Consider the following 17,185-nt stretch of genomic DNA (forward strand, 5'->3'; position numbering starts at 1 on the left):
AGGGAGGCACTCACGGATTCGGGTCCTGCAGGAGAGTCGCCAGAGTCAACGCGTTCACCCACTGGTTCATGCTATCGCGGCTGTCCGCCGCGAAGTGGTAAGTCCTCATGTTCGCGTGCTCCGCTTTGAACGCGAACTTTCTGTTAACCTTGTCCTCGGGCTTGCAGACGGTGACCCGGTACGACGGAAGCAGTATCGAGCCGAGCAGTTTCTCCTCTTCCGGTCCTGCAACCACACAAAAACACGAAACGTTCACTATTTTTCTAGAAAAATTACAGTGAAATCCGTAAACGCGTCTTCAAAGGAAAATTTATTTCTTCATGAAATTGCTACCGACGCATTCGCCACATTTTTCTGATTAAAACGAGCCCAAACATGACATAGTTCGGAGCATATTTGGTTGTTTAATTCACGATTTAACAATCTAACCTCGTCAGTTCGGATATTAGAGGCTCCACTAAATCGTGGATTACACCAGCAAATTCGATTCAAACTGTATCGTGTTTGGGCTCATTTTAATCAGAAAAGTGTCACGGATATGTTGGTGAAAGTTTCATACAAGAATCGTTACAAACGAAAAGGTTCTTATCACTTTATTAATATGGTTTCACCGATAATCTGGTGTCGATGCGTTATTCACTCGCCCGTCCTTCCATCCAATAACTGAACAGACTTTGTCAACTTTGATAGTACTTTTAGCAGATTAGATAGTACTTTTCGGAATAGTACCGTCTGTTCTGAAAAGAGCTCAGGTTAATTTCTAATTTTCCTCGGTGTTCATTCCCAGAGAAATCTCTTTCACTGCCACTAGAAAATTGATTATCCGAAGACTGGTCTATGAATATTCTCCACTGATATAAATGTTTTCTTGCATTTCCTACGTTTATAAAAACCATGAGTGCATAGAGGTCCGCAGTCTGGTCGCAGGAAGAAATATTTGCCCGGGGGCGGAAAAATTGAAGAAAATCCAGGTTTTTCTCGGGAAAGAGAGGGAGACCGGCCGGCTCTAGGTAAGAACGTAATCGGGGGAACTCGCGCAATTAGTGTTCCTCGGGAACGATCTGGAGGAAAAGATTTAAGGGTAAAGCAGTATGACGGTCGGAAATTGGTCGAGCGTAACGCTGGAAAGCAACGGGTGCAGAGCGAGATGAGGGTTGAAGCTGTGCCAAAAGTCTTTCTCCTACGGAATGAAAAATTGTTAATTCCGTCGCTATCCTCTTATCGGAATACGCATTCCGCTGATGGTTACCTGAGGACGATTAAGAGATATCGTATTTTTCCCGTGGGTCGTCTGTTGCCTCATTTTCCAAAAAGAGTTGGGCAAAAAAATTTCATTTATATTCGAATCAGCAATAAAAAGAAGTTACTTCTACTAATTATATTAATTCTATTAACTTCTATTCCGAATAGTTCTGTAGCGCCGAAGTGTAAAATAAATATTCTTTCACTATAATTTTCTGTTGAAACCGTTGGTCGCGAGAGAAAAAGTAATGGAACATAAAAAATGTGTTCCCCGTAGATCCACAAATTTTGTTCGACACGATTTATGGTATCAGCAACGGCTTAGAAGATAATCAAGAAAATGTTATCGAATCTTACCGAGGATTCAATCTCGTCACACGGTCTTAAAATAAGCGGATAAAATGTCACACACAATGCAATATCTCTTCAACCATGTCCTAACAGATGTTTCACAAGTTAGTCATATTGATCGGCCTAATTACCGTGATATTCCCAAAGGTAATTAACAATTCTTCACTCTGATGAAAAACGTCTCGACACGAACGCGTTAATTATTCCGGTGTCTGTCGCGAAACAGAATTAAAAGAAAAATGTCGAGTGACCGAAAGCCTTTCTAATTCGCATCGATACTCGATGTTCGATTGTCGAGGAGAATCGAACGTTTTCCGAAGAAAAGTCGGAGAGAAGTCGACGGGAGAATCGAGGTTCGCGATTGAAACGGGCCTGTTCCGGAGCTATAGCGTTCGCCCCGACGACGTCCACCGCGAAATTTATGGCAGTTTTTCCTGGGGTTCCTCTCTCGTGCTCTGTCCACGACTCGCGTTGATTTATGCTCGCCCCGAGGGGCAGCGAACCGGCCGCTGCTCGATATCTAACGCGTGTCAATGGCGTTCGAGCTGTCGAAACCGTCGAATCGAGCCTTTCGATTTGTCAGGCTTCTGTCGCATTCGCGGAATCATTTCCGCCAGTCTTCGCGGATCCGAGTGCTCGATCTCTGCGATCGATCGATCCCGCTCGCTCGCTCTTCCTCTGGCTCCTTGAACCAATGCCTGGAAGCCCCTGCTAGTATCATAATGACGTTAGCGCATTCAATGGAAGCCTCTCAACGTTGAAAAGTGTATTTCTAGTACGTCGTTTCGTCGACAGTGCTCGTGCATGTTCATTATGCAGATCATGCAGGGAAACATCGTTCGTGGTAGACTGAGGATTTTTATGAAAAATAAGTTTTTTTTATCAAAAATTGTATGCGACAATTGTGAAAAATGGGAGTTGAATGCAAATATGTTTCCTCTTTTAATATTTCTCTTTGATGTTTTCATTGTTTCTCTCGCCCACTCATTGCTTTACGAATGCATAAAATGTCTAATTACAGTAGTAAAAATTAATGAATGCATATACTGGAGAATACGATAAACATGTGTAATAAGATAATTTAAGCTCAACTGGTAGGACGATACTCCTGAAGCAGAATCATCTAGTTTCCACAGTGTGTCTGACCAAAGGCTGTCTTGTTCTACTTCCTCGCACTGAAGAAGACATACTGATCAATACACTGGGAATCATCGTGCGTTTGTAACAGAAATCGGTAGATTAGATGCACGACAGTGACAATATTCGCGATGTAAAAATGCTGTTACGTTATTTTCCATTCACCACAGTTATTAAGAATGACAATTTTTATTTCAGATAAAAATCCGCAGTAGTTTTTCCATTGTGTCTGGCCAAAGGCTGTCTTGTTCTACTTCCTCGCACTGAAGAAGACATACTGGTCAATATACTGGGAATCATCGTGCGTTTGTAACAGAAATCGGTAGATTAGATGCACGACAGTGACAATATTCGCGATGTAAAAATGCTGTTACATTATTTTCAATTTACTAAAGTTATTAAGAATGACAATTTTTATTTCAGATAAAAATCCGCAGTATACCAATCTAACTTTTGTCTCGCATTTCGATAACTAATCGGCGACTCCTTATCGATTTTGCGTATTTTGCACTGAATACGAACACTCTTCATCAGTTTCATTTTTCATTTTCGCCAATACATTTTGGATTTTTATACATTTATTGCAATGCAAATTTCTGAGATACTGGCGGGAGACTAGCAGTCATAATAGCTGTCCACCCCTTTGCTATTCTTTTACACTGGCAATATAGAAGTGGAATGGACATCTATTATGACTATCAGCGTTTTCTTTCGAAAAATTTTATATAACGAATGCTATTATCCTCGGACAATAACGATTAAAATATCAATAACAAAAGTATTGTTCATTTGACAGTGTCATTATAATCAATCAATTCAGCTAACCTGATCAGCACTAGCAGAAGTTCAATTTCCATAAATTGTGAAAAAAATCGCGTTGTATCTCGTTTCCCGGTAACACAATCATTTGGAAAGCGATGTCAACGACTCGACAGTTTCTCGGGGATCCATCGTCGGAATTGCCCCTCGAAGAAAATTTCTCGCGGCTCGTGCTCTCAATTCGTCGACTCTCGCTTTCGAGTGCGGTTCGTTCACCGTCTCGCTGAAAGTCTTGAAACGATACTGTACGCGTTCCGCGGTCGACAATGCGCGGCGCTCTCGCAGCAATCAGCGTTGCAGCGTGCATAGTGTACAGGCTCACCGTTCATTCAGGGCTCGCCGCGTCAAACGATTTCAGGAGGATCGTTTTGTCTGGGCTCCATTCCGCGCCTCGTCGCGGAAACCTCGAAAAAGCCGAGGCAAGAGAGTCGACGTACTCGTTCATTAATGAGAAATATTCATCCGACTTGCCGAGGCAACGGGAAATCCGCGAGTGAAAGGGACTCGGAGCCGGAAGACCGCTCGGGATCCACGGAACCATGTTGAAACGGTTCTCCATCTTGCTCCCACGAATTTGCCAATTTTCTTTTTGTCATTTGATCACTTGCAACGCGGAATTTACTCTTTGTCCCCAGTGTATAATTATTTATCCGAACGACTTATTTTTCCTCTTTTACTCCGCTCAATTCGTCCCTGTTGTATGATAGTTCGTTTCCAGAATCAATCTGCACGTCTTTTGTGATTGTCGAGGTTGTGAAGGTCGCGGGAAATATGAATAATTACCCTTTTTCTTTTTCCGTTTTAAAACAGAATAGTCACTTTTAGTACAGTTTTCTACTCGACTAATTATAGCTTTGGATAGAACCATAATTTTTGTACGAAAAAAATTGTGTATATTCTCTAAACATTGATAAGTATATCTGTAAAGTTTGAAATTCATATCGCCATCAGTTTCGTTCACAAAAATTCCCAGGTGGAAGCGCATTTTTATCATCAAAGTATATCGACCCATTAAAGGTAGAAGTTTTCCTACACCGTACAGTTTTGCGACTACTACAGATCCCACGTCCTGTGCAAAAACGTCCCTGCCATTGGCGTGGCCTCTGCGTTATAGAAAATCCATCAATCGCCCGTACTTTTTTCCTTTTCCTATTCCTTCGTCGACGTTAATCCGAGCTGCGATCGACGCCTGCAGGAAACGAAATTTTTGAGAAAGAGGGATGATAGAAAACTGTCGAAACCTGGATAAGCTTGCAATGTTGTAGTCGATGGACTGCAGCTGACGTTAACATGCATTAAAAGCTGTTAATAACGTGACCTGTAAGCGACCTATATCTCGCGAAGTTAAAATTAAATGTTGAATTTCATTTGTCTCGATAGCGAGCATTCCAATTTAAATCGCTGTCATTTCCATAACGACTGAAATTTTCCAAAATCCTCGTGTTACCTGCTAAACGATACATTTCTGTTTATCAAGAAATAAACATTTCTCAATTCGGTTGTTCCAGTCCTTTACGATAATATTAAGCAATCGATGTTCTACGAAACGAGGTTCCAAAACAGATAAACAAAATTTGATCAATTTGTAATATTTGGAAAAAAATTGAAACATGTTTGTGAAAATCGCATTAACATGTCTGAATAAAGTTGAAATTTTTCATCGAGTGATTACCCAAGAAAAAAATTCGCAAACTTTATCTTTTTCGAAATAAAGAATTTCTTTTCCTTTAAGGGTGGTTTACCATTTAGTGGGGGTTAAAAATAAAATATTGTAACAAATTGGGGTCATAGCTGTTCGAGATGCGAGGAGGTAACTGACAATGCTGTTTCTCTCACTGCCACTTTTTCCCGTGGACAGTTTGTCGTCGCCCGCGACTGCCAGCGCAAGTAGTATCGAACAGTAATTGGTCGGACGGTGGCAGCTGCCAATTAACGACGCGTTCGTTCCTTTTCATCGCGTTATCACCAAATTACTGTCTGACAATAGAGAAATTACCATGCAATAGACTGAATTATGTTTCATGCTGGCGAATATACCGGGTGTCTAGAAAATTTTCAATCTTTTCCTCATAAAAGATGGACTATTTATTATATCAATGCAAACACCTGAACATCTTTATTATTAATGATTTTACTATTAATCACAATTTAATTCCTATTTTGATTGTGATGGCTACGAATTAAATTTTTCTAAGTAGAATGGTCCTCTTATGTTTCACAAATTCACATGCATTCTTCCATAGACAAATAAAAATTTCAAATAGTCTAGTGATTTATGTGTCACCCCGTGAAATTGAGCAGCAGTAGGGAACTAATTGAAGAAAATTTCTGATTGGCCCGAGAGTTTGTTTAAAAGCCAACGGCCGAATCGAATGCAACCAGGTACAATGTAAGTGCACACGCGAGGGTGTGTTTACAGCCGCCATTTGCCGTTCCCTTGTTCATTGTCGCGAATATTAAAATCCGCATTAAACGGGTTTACGGCCGGATGGAGTAGAACGGTCCGCTAAATGGATTTACACCGTGCGGAATAATAACCCAGACGCGCGTTGTTCCTATTGTACGTTCTCTCTCGTCATATAATATTGTGTTAATTAACACGATATTCACGTGAGCGCAAACGACTCGCCGGTCGCCCCCGCTCGTCGAAAGAAAGGAACAACGCGACGCGAAAATCAGCCGATTGTTCAACGGTGAACAACATCAACGCGCACACATACGCATTTAACCGCGAATAATTTCACTGTGTTTCACTCGCTGATGCACTCCGAACGACTTCTAAACGACTGCTGCACAATTCTCACGAGTGTTCAGATTTTTAATCACGCGCTTTCCGGAGAGTTTATTGTACATATGATCGGTTAAATATCTGCTTTATTGATTGTTTTATAAACAAAGTTATACTGTTTTAAGGACCACGTGTAATGGTAGAAAGACTTTCTTCTCAAGGCCATCCTCTTCACGAAATTTCAAGGTCACCGGAATTTTTTTATATGGAAACTTATGGTTTCTGTTAGATATTGTTGTAGCGCATGAAAAGAGGAGTCCAACGAGTACCATGACTATACTGTTCGGATCATTTGATCTCGCGATATTTTTGCCAACTTTTTCAAGAATAAAAAATCTTACCTTTCAGAGCCAAATATCTCGAGATCAAATCATAGAAATAGTATAGTCACGGTACTCGTTGGATTCGTCTTTTCGTTCTCTACAAGAATATTGATGAAAATATACAGGGTACCAATAAAAAATATACCGATGAAATTTCCTAAATAAATGACTTTCTTTGAATCTACGAAATTGTGTTTCTCTTTCCAGAAAGGAATAAACAACGACAATGAATTCTTCTGCTTTTAAAAATCATACTATGCGCGGGGGGAGGTGCAGTCGAGTGTCGTTAATTGAAAGCCATTTCTCTGGTACCATTCTCATCTCGAACGTGGCGCGTCGGCGGTAAAAAAAAAAAGGAACGAGGCCAAAAGAAACGGAAGTCGACGTGTACATATATCGAACCAACACGCCGGGTCCGAATTACAAGTCGCGAGTGTCTGGGTGTTGTGCCAAGAATGCACGGAGCGAGAAACGAGAACGAGAAACCGGAGATAGGAGTGCGTTTTCTTTTCCCCCGGTCGTTTTTGTCACGAACCAGAAGTGGGAGGGGGGGGGGGAGTAGGAGAAGAAGAACTCGAAGGAAGGAAGACGACACGTAATTCCGCGGGAATAAAGAAAACGAGCGTTGCGAATGGCAACGGAGTGAAGGTAAGTTATGCCCGTGGGTTCGTCCACCAGCTTGAGGAAGTAAAATTTCATTTACTTATGACCGGGGTGGTTTGTCGAGCTCTGGACACGTGTGAATGTTGCGCGAGACTAATTGAAAAGATCATGGTGTAGGGGACGTACGTAAATTATCGCTTATTGGCAATGCGAGATGGCAGACAGGAGTTTTATTGATAGTGAGGGAGCAAGGAACTGGGGAGTTAGAGCACTAAAGAGATGGAAAGCTAGATAAACGCATGGCGAGATGAATAGATGGATGGAAAGATCTAGAGCTAGAGATCTAGAGAATTAAATTTGTTTGACTAAAGGTGGGAGAAAATTTAAGAGGTGGTTCTCCAAGACAATATAAGGCGATAATCAAGAATAAAAAAATTGCGATTTCGGTTCCATTTTTGAGTTATTATCAATGAAAAATCCGCCTAAAATGCGGCAACCCGGCCAACAGAGGTGTACGTTGCTTACGTCATAAAGGCGCGCGACAGTCTAGTATCAAGGGGGGGTCCTCGCTCGCATCCAATGGTTAGGCTTTGACGTCACACACTTTAGCCAATAATTCGGCGAGAACCGAAAATGCGTGTGGAACGACCCAATCGACCCACGGAACCCAATTACACGCCGAATTCTTGCCAGGTGACTTCTTGCGAGGCACGCGGAGTGCCTGTCACGCGCCTTTGTGACGTACACCTCTGTTGGCCGGGTTGCCGCGTTTTAGGCGGATTTTAAATTCTTAATAACTAAGAAATGGTGCCGAAATCACAATTCTTTTACTCTTCATTTTCGTCTTATATTGTCACGGAGAACCACCCCTTAAATTTTCTCCCACCTGTCGTCGAACACCCTGTAGAACCAGAGATTTGGAGACCTAGATAGGTAGAGACAGAGCTAGATAGAGTTAAATAGAGAATTAGATAGAGTGCTAGAGTACTAAATAGATGGAGATCTCTATAGAGAACTAGATTAGAGCGGTAGTTAGAGCGCCAGATAGATAGAGATGTAGATGGAAGGTAGAAGATGTAGAGGTAAGTCTGACCTTTGTAATAAAAGAGGCAGTACTCGGAGAGGACGAACCACCGTTTCTTCCAGAGCATGAGACCCTCGGAGCCCTGTTTGTGCAGCCAGCCCTGAAGGGCGACCGGGGCGGAGAGTGGCCTCTTCGCGGCTGGCGATCGCAACCCCTGCGAGCCGCTTCGTCTGCGAACGCCCGACACCGACGCCGCCACCACACCCGAGCCATCGTTCTTGCTGCGCACCTGTACAGGCACAGGCACAGGAAGGGGCGCCGCCTGGACAACCTGAAATCATCATTCAGGTTACATTAGGATCCATCAAATTTTCACTGAATCTAAGATACATTGTCTCATCGAGATACATCCCTGGCAAAAAGGTGTTCAATCAGACAACTCGAAACGTTTATCCAACATGTCTCAGCCAGATATCTACCTTACTTATCGTTTTATGATGTTGAAACAATTTTTTTCAAGGTGACCGGTACATTTTTTGTCAGAAGCTCATATTTTTTCGTACGTGAGCTTGTAGAGTATTAAAAGACGAATCCAACGACTACCATGAGTATACCATTCCGATCTTTTAATCTCAAGATACTTTTCTCTGAAAGTATTGATTAGAGTACCTTTCAGACGCGAATTCCTCGCGATCAAAAGATCGGAATAGTATAGTCATGGTACTCGTTGGATTCGTCTTTTCATGCTCTATAAGGGTATCAAAAAAGAAACATGGGGTATCAATCAAAAACATACCGATGACCTTGACGTAATATGAAACCAATTACTAATATGTCTAGAAGTAAAATTAATACTGTACGCATAAATTTGTGCGTTCCAGAAGCAGTAATCTTTCGAGTACAAAAGTAAATGAAAACTAGTCGCCGAGTAATCGAGCACGAGGTACCAAAAAATTCCAGTAAATAATTCGAGACGGCTTTCCACGGCCTGAATCCATTTAAGCCGACTGATTGCTGCAAAATTGCAGAGGTCGGCGGACAACCATCAGTACCAGACTTTGGTTTTTCAGCAAGAAATCCGGGACACCAACTAACGAAGCCGAATCGATCGCGTCCCGTCGATTTTCCTCGGGAAAACACTTGTCTACTCCTCGAATTAGTCTTTCGACGGTGTGCGCAGAGTTTGAAAACTAGAGGAGAGCTCCGTCCGAGCGATTTTTCCGTCGTTTTTGCTCAATTAGACCGGATCCCGGGGGCCCGGTTCCGAAAATCTCGAGTTCCCGACGGAAACTGATTTAATTGCCGACAATTCGCGACGCGAGCCACTTTTAATCAAGCCACGGCTCTGCATCAATGAATTGACTGACATTTCGGTGTCACCGGTGAAATGAGCGTTAATAGACTTCTGCCCAAATTTCGTGCTGTGACGTTATAGCATGTTTAAACATCGATCGTCTCCGCCGTATGTCCATTAATTGTAATAATAAAAAAATTAGAATTTTATCAAATAATTTCACCTATGAAAATAGAGAAAATTGCGCACACTTTACTGCAAAACATAGTTCAAATTTAAAAAAATACTAAAATTGAAAATTCAATTAATACGCAGGCTGTCAGCTATTGTGAATGAAGTTTCATTTGATCCCATTTCGTTGAAACTACTTTGTCTACGGAAATGCATAAATTGCATACACTTTTGCGACCTATTTATTATACAGTGTAGCTATCCATAGCACGGCTATAGCATTAACTCCGTTCTCTTATCGTGTCGATGTAATCGCGTTAACTTCGAACGACATCGTTAACCTCGCCAGAGGCCCGTATCAGACCGCTGGAAACCTTTACAACCACCATAAACCCGTATCGCTAGTATCGATTATCTGCGACTTTCGCGAGACTGTGCAATTTTGGCAAGTTACCGTAGAGCTATGTGCATCAACGCCGCGCATGATCTTCCTCCATCTTGAACGTTATTCCTTTTAAATCTACTCGATTCGAACGTGCTCCTCAAATTTTTGTACTACCATTTGGCCTGGTGGCATTAACAGATTGAATGAAAATTTATTGTGTTAACTGCAAGGTACTAGAACCAAATAATTATTCCTTTAATAATTTTAATAGAGCAAGAAAATACTTACCTCTATATCTCTCATTCACGAAATTTAATGATCTTACTAGTTCATTAAAATTATGAGAGGAAAAAATAAATGTCAGCTCCTGTGCCCCGCAATTTCAGACAATTTTTATGTTGCACAAAAATTCGTAACCTAGTGGTAACACGTCGTTGCTCTGAAACTCTATTAATACTTTCGTTGTTTTATATTTCACCTACTCAATTTTGTTGTAAATGTATGAAATCCGTAATCTAGTCATTAAAAATTTAATTTAAAAATTTTAATTCACATTTCACTTTGACAGCGAAAATTGATGATTGTACAAATTGAAAAGGTTGTAATTCATAGCGATTGAGATATAGTGATCCAGTACCTACAGCTTGGTTAGCATGCCTACATTTTAATTGATCGATAATGTTAATGAGATGTAGCAGTGTACCAGGAAAAACTTTCAAAACGAAAATGGAGATCAGCGGAGAGTTGAAGTTTGTGGAATTTGTCCAGGCGCTGATTCGACAGCCAATGTATCGATATAATCAATATAATAAATAAAGTATCAATAAAGTGTCGTTCGAACCTTTTTGCTGTCCATTCCGGACGTCGAGCTGGTCACCGGCTGGTCGAGCCTGGAACAAAAAGAAACAAGGTTCGTGAAACAGCTGTCTCTAAACGTATACAATAAAATATAATCACAGACATAAATAAAACATATAATTTATCATACATATTTATTATTAACCCCTTACAATTTATTTTACAGCCACAGAACATCTCTTACTAAGAAGAAATTAGAGATCTTATTAATGTTCGTTGCTATACATATTTTCCTATATTATAAAAATTTGGGAATACCATAAATGTATAAAAATCTGAAGTCTACGAATAAATTAGATTGCGGATCTTCATGTAAAATAAAAATTGTTTGCATCGATTACAACGAACAGGAGCCAATCAGACTTTCTTATTTTAATAATTTTAATAAGCCGAGACTAATTGACGTCCTTAAAATCTTTTAATTTGTTCACTGCCTTAAATTGCACGTGCTCATTCTTGCCATAAATGAATACACTCAACTAATAATTATCGTGATTCTTAACATTCTTTTCGAGTTATACGCTCTCGGAAAAAATTGAATCACAGTTGTCCAGAAACTTTCGAATGCCTTTGAGTAATTATCAAAGTTTCGAGATTCGCATACTTTTCGCGAAAGACAGTCGTTCCGCCGCAGGATTCCCTGCTTCATCGACTGCCTTGTCGTCGGCCGAGATTTTTTCCCGTTTCCGTTTCAGAGCGACACTTGTTAACAAGTTCGCAACCCCGTTCGCGGGGGTGCATACGGAATCGACTGCGAAACCCCTTTGAGCAGCACTTTGCACGACCCTGTCAATTAGAACGAACAGGGAGAACCCCGTCCCATACTGTTCCGTTCGTTTTTGCGACGTTCCGCCATTACCGGACACGGATTTTCCTTAACGAACTCGCATGCACTATAGTCCACCGAATCGAAGAATTTAGCGACCCTTTGTGAAAGAGTTCACCCCTCCAGATCGATATGCTCCTGCGAAAAACGTGGCCAGAAAAGTAATGGAAACTTAACTGCATAAGTTCCGAGACATGTACAGAAAGTATTCGAGCGACATTGAAATACTTTTTGGACACACTATATGGACAAATGTATTTTTCCTCGTGGACGGTGTTGGATCAAAATTGTCTAGGAAAAGACTTAGGTGTGTGCGGTTTGCTATCTAATGGTCTGTGCGGTGAAAAGTTATTGATGAAATTGAAGAAATAGTTACTGTTATTAATTTAGTGAAATAACTTTGGTGTTTTCAATGATTTTTTTGTGAAACTTTCAGTGGCATATCCGCGACTCTTTTCTGATCAAAATGAGTCCAAACACGGTACAATTTGGATCGAATTTAATTGTTTAATCCACGAAATTGTAGAACCTCTATTATCCGAACCGATGAGAAGGTCAAGTTGAGCAGACTTTTGCTTTACTTACTAATACAGTGTTTGTGCTCACGAGTGTCGATCATGAATAGACTGCGGACCCGCATGCAAAATAAAAATTGTCTATCCGAATCGCGGCAAAATGGAGTAAAATAAAAATTGACTTCCTTTCCTGATGGATCCAATAGTTCGAAAATAATACCTACCACAACATTTTAAAATTCTTCTAACGTTCTAAAATGCATAAAATCTGCAATCTAATCGTAAAAGTACGAAAAAGTGAAAAAAAAAAAACGGTGAAGAATTACTAGTTTGGATAATGGAGGTTCTAATTAATCGTGATTTAAACAAACAAACACGATCCAAATTGTATCGTGTTTGGGCTCGTTTTAATCAGAAAAACGTTACGAATACGACGGTAGAAGTTTCATACACAACTAATTAATAACAAAGCAGTTTTATTTTCATATACACATTCATACATTACTGTAGACACGAAATACAATAAACCAAAGTTCTGCAAATCAATGGCTAAACCAGAAACGAACCAAATATCAAGTTCTTTACACAACTGTTTCTAAGGAACATATAATAGTTAATCCGTGCTCCACGTACAATTAACTTACTGTTCGCACAAACTGCACACTTCTGTAACCTGTTTACACAACATATCGCATAAAACTTAAACGAATGTGAGGTTCCAGATGCTTAGCAGAAAAATGCTACAAAAGCGAGTTGAAACCTACAAAAGGAGAAAGAAAGGGAAAAAAGGCGGAAACTGAATAAGAGAGAGAGAGAGAGAGAGAGAGAGAGAGAGAGAGAGAGAGAGAGAGAGAGAGAGAGGGGTCAAAGCGCTCCGGGGAACTCGCAAAGGAAGAAAGGCGCGATTAAAAAACAGTATAAAAGTTAAAGGGTCCGGGAATAGAAGAGTCGTTACAGAAAAGGTGTGAAAGAATGAACGAGTCTGGAAGAGAGTCGCTTGGCCCGTAAAAAATCCTGCAAAACGCGGAAAAAAGTTTGAGAATCTACGAGGGGTGTGCGGGGGGTATGCTGAGAAATCTGCAGCGGCGACAAGAAATCCGGGAAAAGTCCACGGGTAAATGTAGTGAACCGGAGAAAGAAAAGTATAGTCGAAGAAACCTATGGCAGGCGAAATAAAACACAAGAAGCAAGAGAGACGTTAGACCACCTACAGGGTGTACCAAAAATATTGGACCAACAAAACTGACTCACCCTATATGCTTTATCTATAACTTATAAATGCGTACAATCCGCAGTTTATTTATGACATTATTCATACCATTAATATTTCAATTTATTCTTGGAAAAATAACAGGAGAATATGAAGAAGGAAATACTGTCTCCCGATTTCTGATCACTTCAATGATTTATACAGGGTGTTTGACTACAGGTGGGAGAAAATTTTAAATTGATAATAACTAAAAAACGAAGCCGAAATCGCAATTTTTTGATTCTTCATTTTCGTCTTAAGTTGCCTTGGAGAACCATCCCTTAAATTTTCTCCCACCTGTAGTCGAACACCCTGTGTATCTCGGAATCGCTAAACGCTACAGGACTTCTCGACGCGTATTTCCACGCAGAATTTTTACATGGTCACATGTTTTCGCGTCACCCTATGAAAACGGCTGTAGGAGGAAAGGAAAGGTGGATCCGCGGAATCGGAAGTTGCCGGCGCGGCGGTTCTGCCGGATGGAATTCCGGCGCGGTAGAAATTCTTTTCGGAGGCAAATAAAATATTCCGCGAGCAAGGTGGCGCGGGCCGACAGCTTCTCCTCGGTTGCTTTTGTCGAAAAACTTCTCTCGAACCGACGCGCTCGAGGATTTCGAAGTGTATTTGGGCAATTTTCCAGCTGGCCCGTAGACCCGGGCTTTCCGGATTTACACCTGGCGGTTTTTCGAGATCGATTGTTCCCGTTCGTACCTTTTCATCGAAACGTGAATTGTCTTATTCAATTTTATTGGTACGTCTGTACAGTTTCCTTTCACCTCGATCCGTCCGAGTGCATAAAAATCTGTCTAATGATCATTCTTAGAACGTTACATATCAATTAGAAGAAACATGAAAGCCAAATGGAAATTCGTTTCTTCCTCCAATCATTTTTTGGTGACGTGTTCTCCAGCGAATAAATATTTACTACATATAGTCAATAACTGATAACATATTCAGCAAATTCTTATAGTGCAAGAGGTTAATAGAACAAATAAATATTTACCAAGCTGCAATTCAGTCCAATTGCAACAGTTTAATCAAGCCCAGTCTAATCACCATTATCGTTACTTTGGCTCCGTTTTAAAATGGCTCCTATTTGCAAGCAACAGAAACAAATAATTTTTATCTCGCCGAAAAATCCGCGTAGTAGTCAAATTGATAAAAATGTCCTCGCAGGAAATATTTCATGAGACCGTTCCAGTCGCTACGAGACAAAATGGCGTTTCCAAGGCCATTAATATTTGCAGATGGAGTCGCGAAGATATCGCGCGGAACAATCGATCTCCTCGTATCGCGTCACCCGTGATCCTATCGCGGAAAATCGTAGAAAGCAATTTGAAAAAAAGAAGAACGAGAGTTACACGATGATTGATTGCTAAAACGACGACAACGGGCACGAGTTTCGTCGATGGCGCAACAGTGGCGTGTTGCTTCTCCTTATTTTCGCGGCTATTACGCCGAGTAATAAGCCGAGCTATTTTCCCTTCGAGGTGATCGTTACAGGCACAGCCAATTCGCGATTCCTTCGTGAAACGGCTCGGCTATACAGTGTGTATGAGTTTGCATTTTCCAGCAGTCCTGCGGAGGAGTTATATCTTTACTATCATTACTGCCGTGCGGAACACGTAATCGTTTTCGGCCTGCTTTTACAAAACTGCCCTCGACACGAGACCCTGACTATAGTCCACGAGCACGCGTTAACAGCTTTATGAAGCGGCGGCGATAGTCCGTCGGCTGTGCACCTGTAAAATTAGGCTAAGTGCTCCGAGATTCGTTTTGAGTCGAAACTGTGGAAGACAAACAGTGTTTCCTTTATTTTTGCCATTCAGTCACCGGTATACAGGGTGTTCGACTACAGGTGGGAGAAAATTCAAGGGATGGTTCTCCAAGACAATACAAGACGAAAATGAAGAATAAAAATATTGCAATTTCGGCTTCATTTTTTAGTTATTATCAATTAAAACTCCGCCTGAAATGCGGCAACCCGACCAACAGAGGTGTACGTTGCTTATGTCATAAAGACGCGCGACGGTCACGCACGAATGAGGGTCCTCGCTCGCAATGGTTAGGCTTTGACGTCACACACTTTATCCAACAATTCTAATAGAACCGAAAATGCGTGTGGAACGACCGAATCGATCCTCGGAACCCAATTACACGCCGAATTCTTGCCAGGTGACTAATTGCGAGGAGTATCTGTCACGCGCCTCTATGACGTAAGCAACGTACACCTCTGTTGACCGGGTTGCCGCATTTTAGGCGGACTTTGAATTGTTAATAAGTAAAAAATGGAGCCGAAATTGCAATATTTTTATTCTTCATTTTCGTCTTATATTGTCATGGAGAACCACCACGTAGTCGAACACCTTGTATGTAGCTTTTTCCGAAGTTTTTGCAAGCGTCGTGCGTCACGACGCGTAGCAAACGAATCGATGGTGCTTGCTGCTTGCGAATTGAAAAGAATTCCTCGACGTTTTCCATCCCGTTTTCTACCCCCGTCCCGCCAACCCCCGCGTCCTTGGTAAGTGTCCACCGATTTCCCAGCGACGAATGAGCAGGATCGAACGGATCGGACAGTGATCGATGCTGTTTGCCGTGTCAGTGCGCGGGGGAACACGTTTTCGCGAAACACTGTGTTTCGCGATGTAATCCTGTCGCGAGTTGCAAGTTGCAACCGGCGCGCGATCGATCGGGCACCGAGTGACGAACCACGATTTGTTCGACGTCTGTTTGGGAAATACGGCGAGCAGACAGTCTCGAGCTTGTGCTGCGACATTGTATTTTTACAGATGGCAATGCTGGAAAATATAGCTTCGTTAATTTTTTCTGACCGCCAGTTCAGAAACTCACGAATTCAAGGGAATTCTTAGAATTTTTAGGATATGTTTCCGTAGGATTTCAGAAGCTTTCGAGGGCTTAAATTGAAGCTGGAGGATTGCACTTTATGATAAGGGCATTCAGGCTCAGAAATTAATACGAAAACATGTCGCAAAAATTCGGATAGCCCGACCGTCTACTTGGACGAAATTGAGTAAATTTTTAGGGAGTTCGAGTAAATTTCGGAACGTGTTCCTGTAGGAGTTTTTGAGCTTTCGAGGGCTTAAATTGAAGCTGGAGGATTGCACTTTATCATAGGGGAATTCAGGCTCGGAAATTAATACGAAAACATGTCGCAAAAATTGGGACAGCCCGACCGTCTGCTTGGACGAAATTGAGTAAATTTTTAGGGAGTTCGAGTAAATTTCGAAAAGTGTTCCTGTAGGAATTTTTGAGCTTTCGAGGGCTTAAATTGAAGCTGGAGGATTGCACTTTATCATAGGGGAATTCAGGCTCGGAAATTAATACGAAAACATGTCGCAAAAATTGGGACAGCCCGACCGTCTGCTTGGACGAAATTGAGTAAATTTTTAGGGAGTTCGAGTAAATTTCGAAAAGTGTTCCTGTAGGAATTTTTGAGCTTTCGAGGGCTTAAATTGAAGCTGGAGGATTGCACTTTATGATAGGGGCATTCAGGCTCAGAAATTAATACGAAAACTTGTCGCAAAAATTGGGACAGCCCGACCGTCTGCTTGGACGAAATTGAGTAAATTTTTAGGGAGT

The 17,185-nt window shown here is 41.4% G+C and overlaps 1 protein-coding gene across 12 annotated transcripts in view; it reads right to left on the reverse strand.

Annotated features, from left to right (window-relative positions):
* Nucleotides 1-17,185, reverse strand: part of LOC143355641 (endochitinase) — a 260,630-nt gene that overhangs the window by 99,071 nt on the left and 144,374 nt on the right. For all 12 annotated transcript variants that reach the window (XR_013082534.1, XM_076790670.1, XM_076790665.1 and 9 more), the window contains 3 exons: nt 10,979-11,027; nt 8,357-8,618; nt 15-225 (listed from right to left, as the gene is read on the reverse strand). Coding sequence is in view for 11 of the 12 variants with exons in the window: in XM_076790670.1 (XP_076646785.1) it covers nt 15-225; nt 8,357-8,618; nt 10,979-11,027 (522 nt within the window). In the remaining variant the exon portion in view is untranslated. The remainder of the gene's footprint in view (nt 1-14; nt 226-8,356; nt 8,619-10,978; nt 11,028-17,185) is intronic.

This window comes from Halictus rubicundus, chromosome 7 (genome assembly GCF_050948215.1).
Source record: "Halictus rubicundus isolate RS-2024b chromosome 7, iyHalRubi1_principal, whole genome shotgun sequence".
Classification (NCBI taxonomy): domain Eukaryota; kingdom Metazoa; phylum Arthropoda; class Insecta; order Hymenoptera; family Halictidae; genus Halictus; species Halictus rubicundus.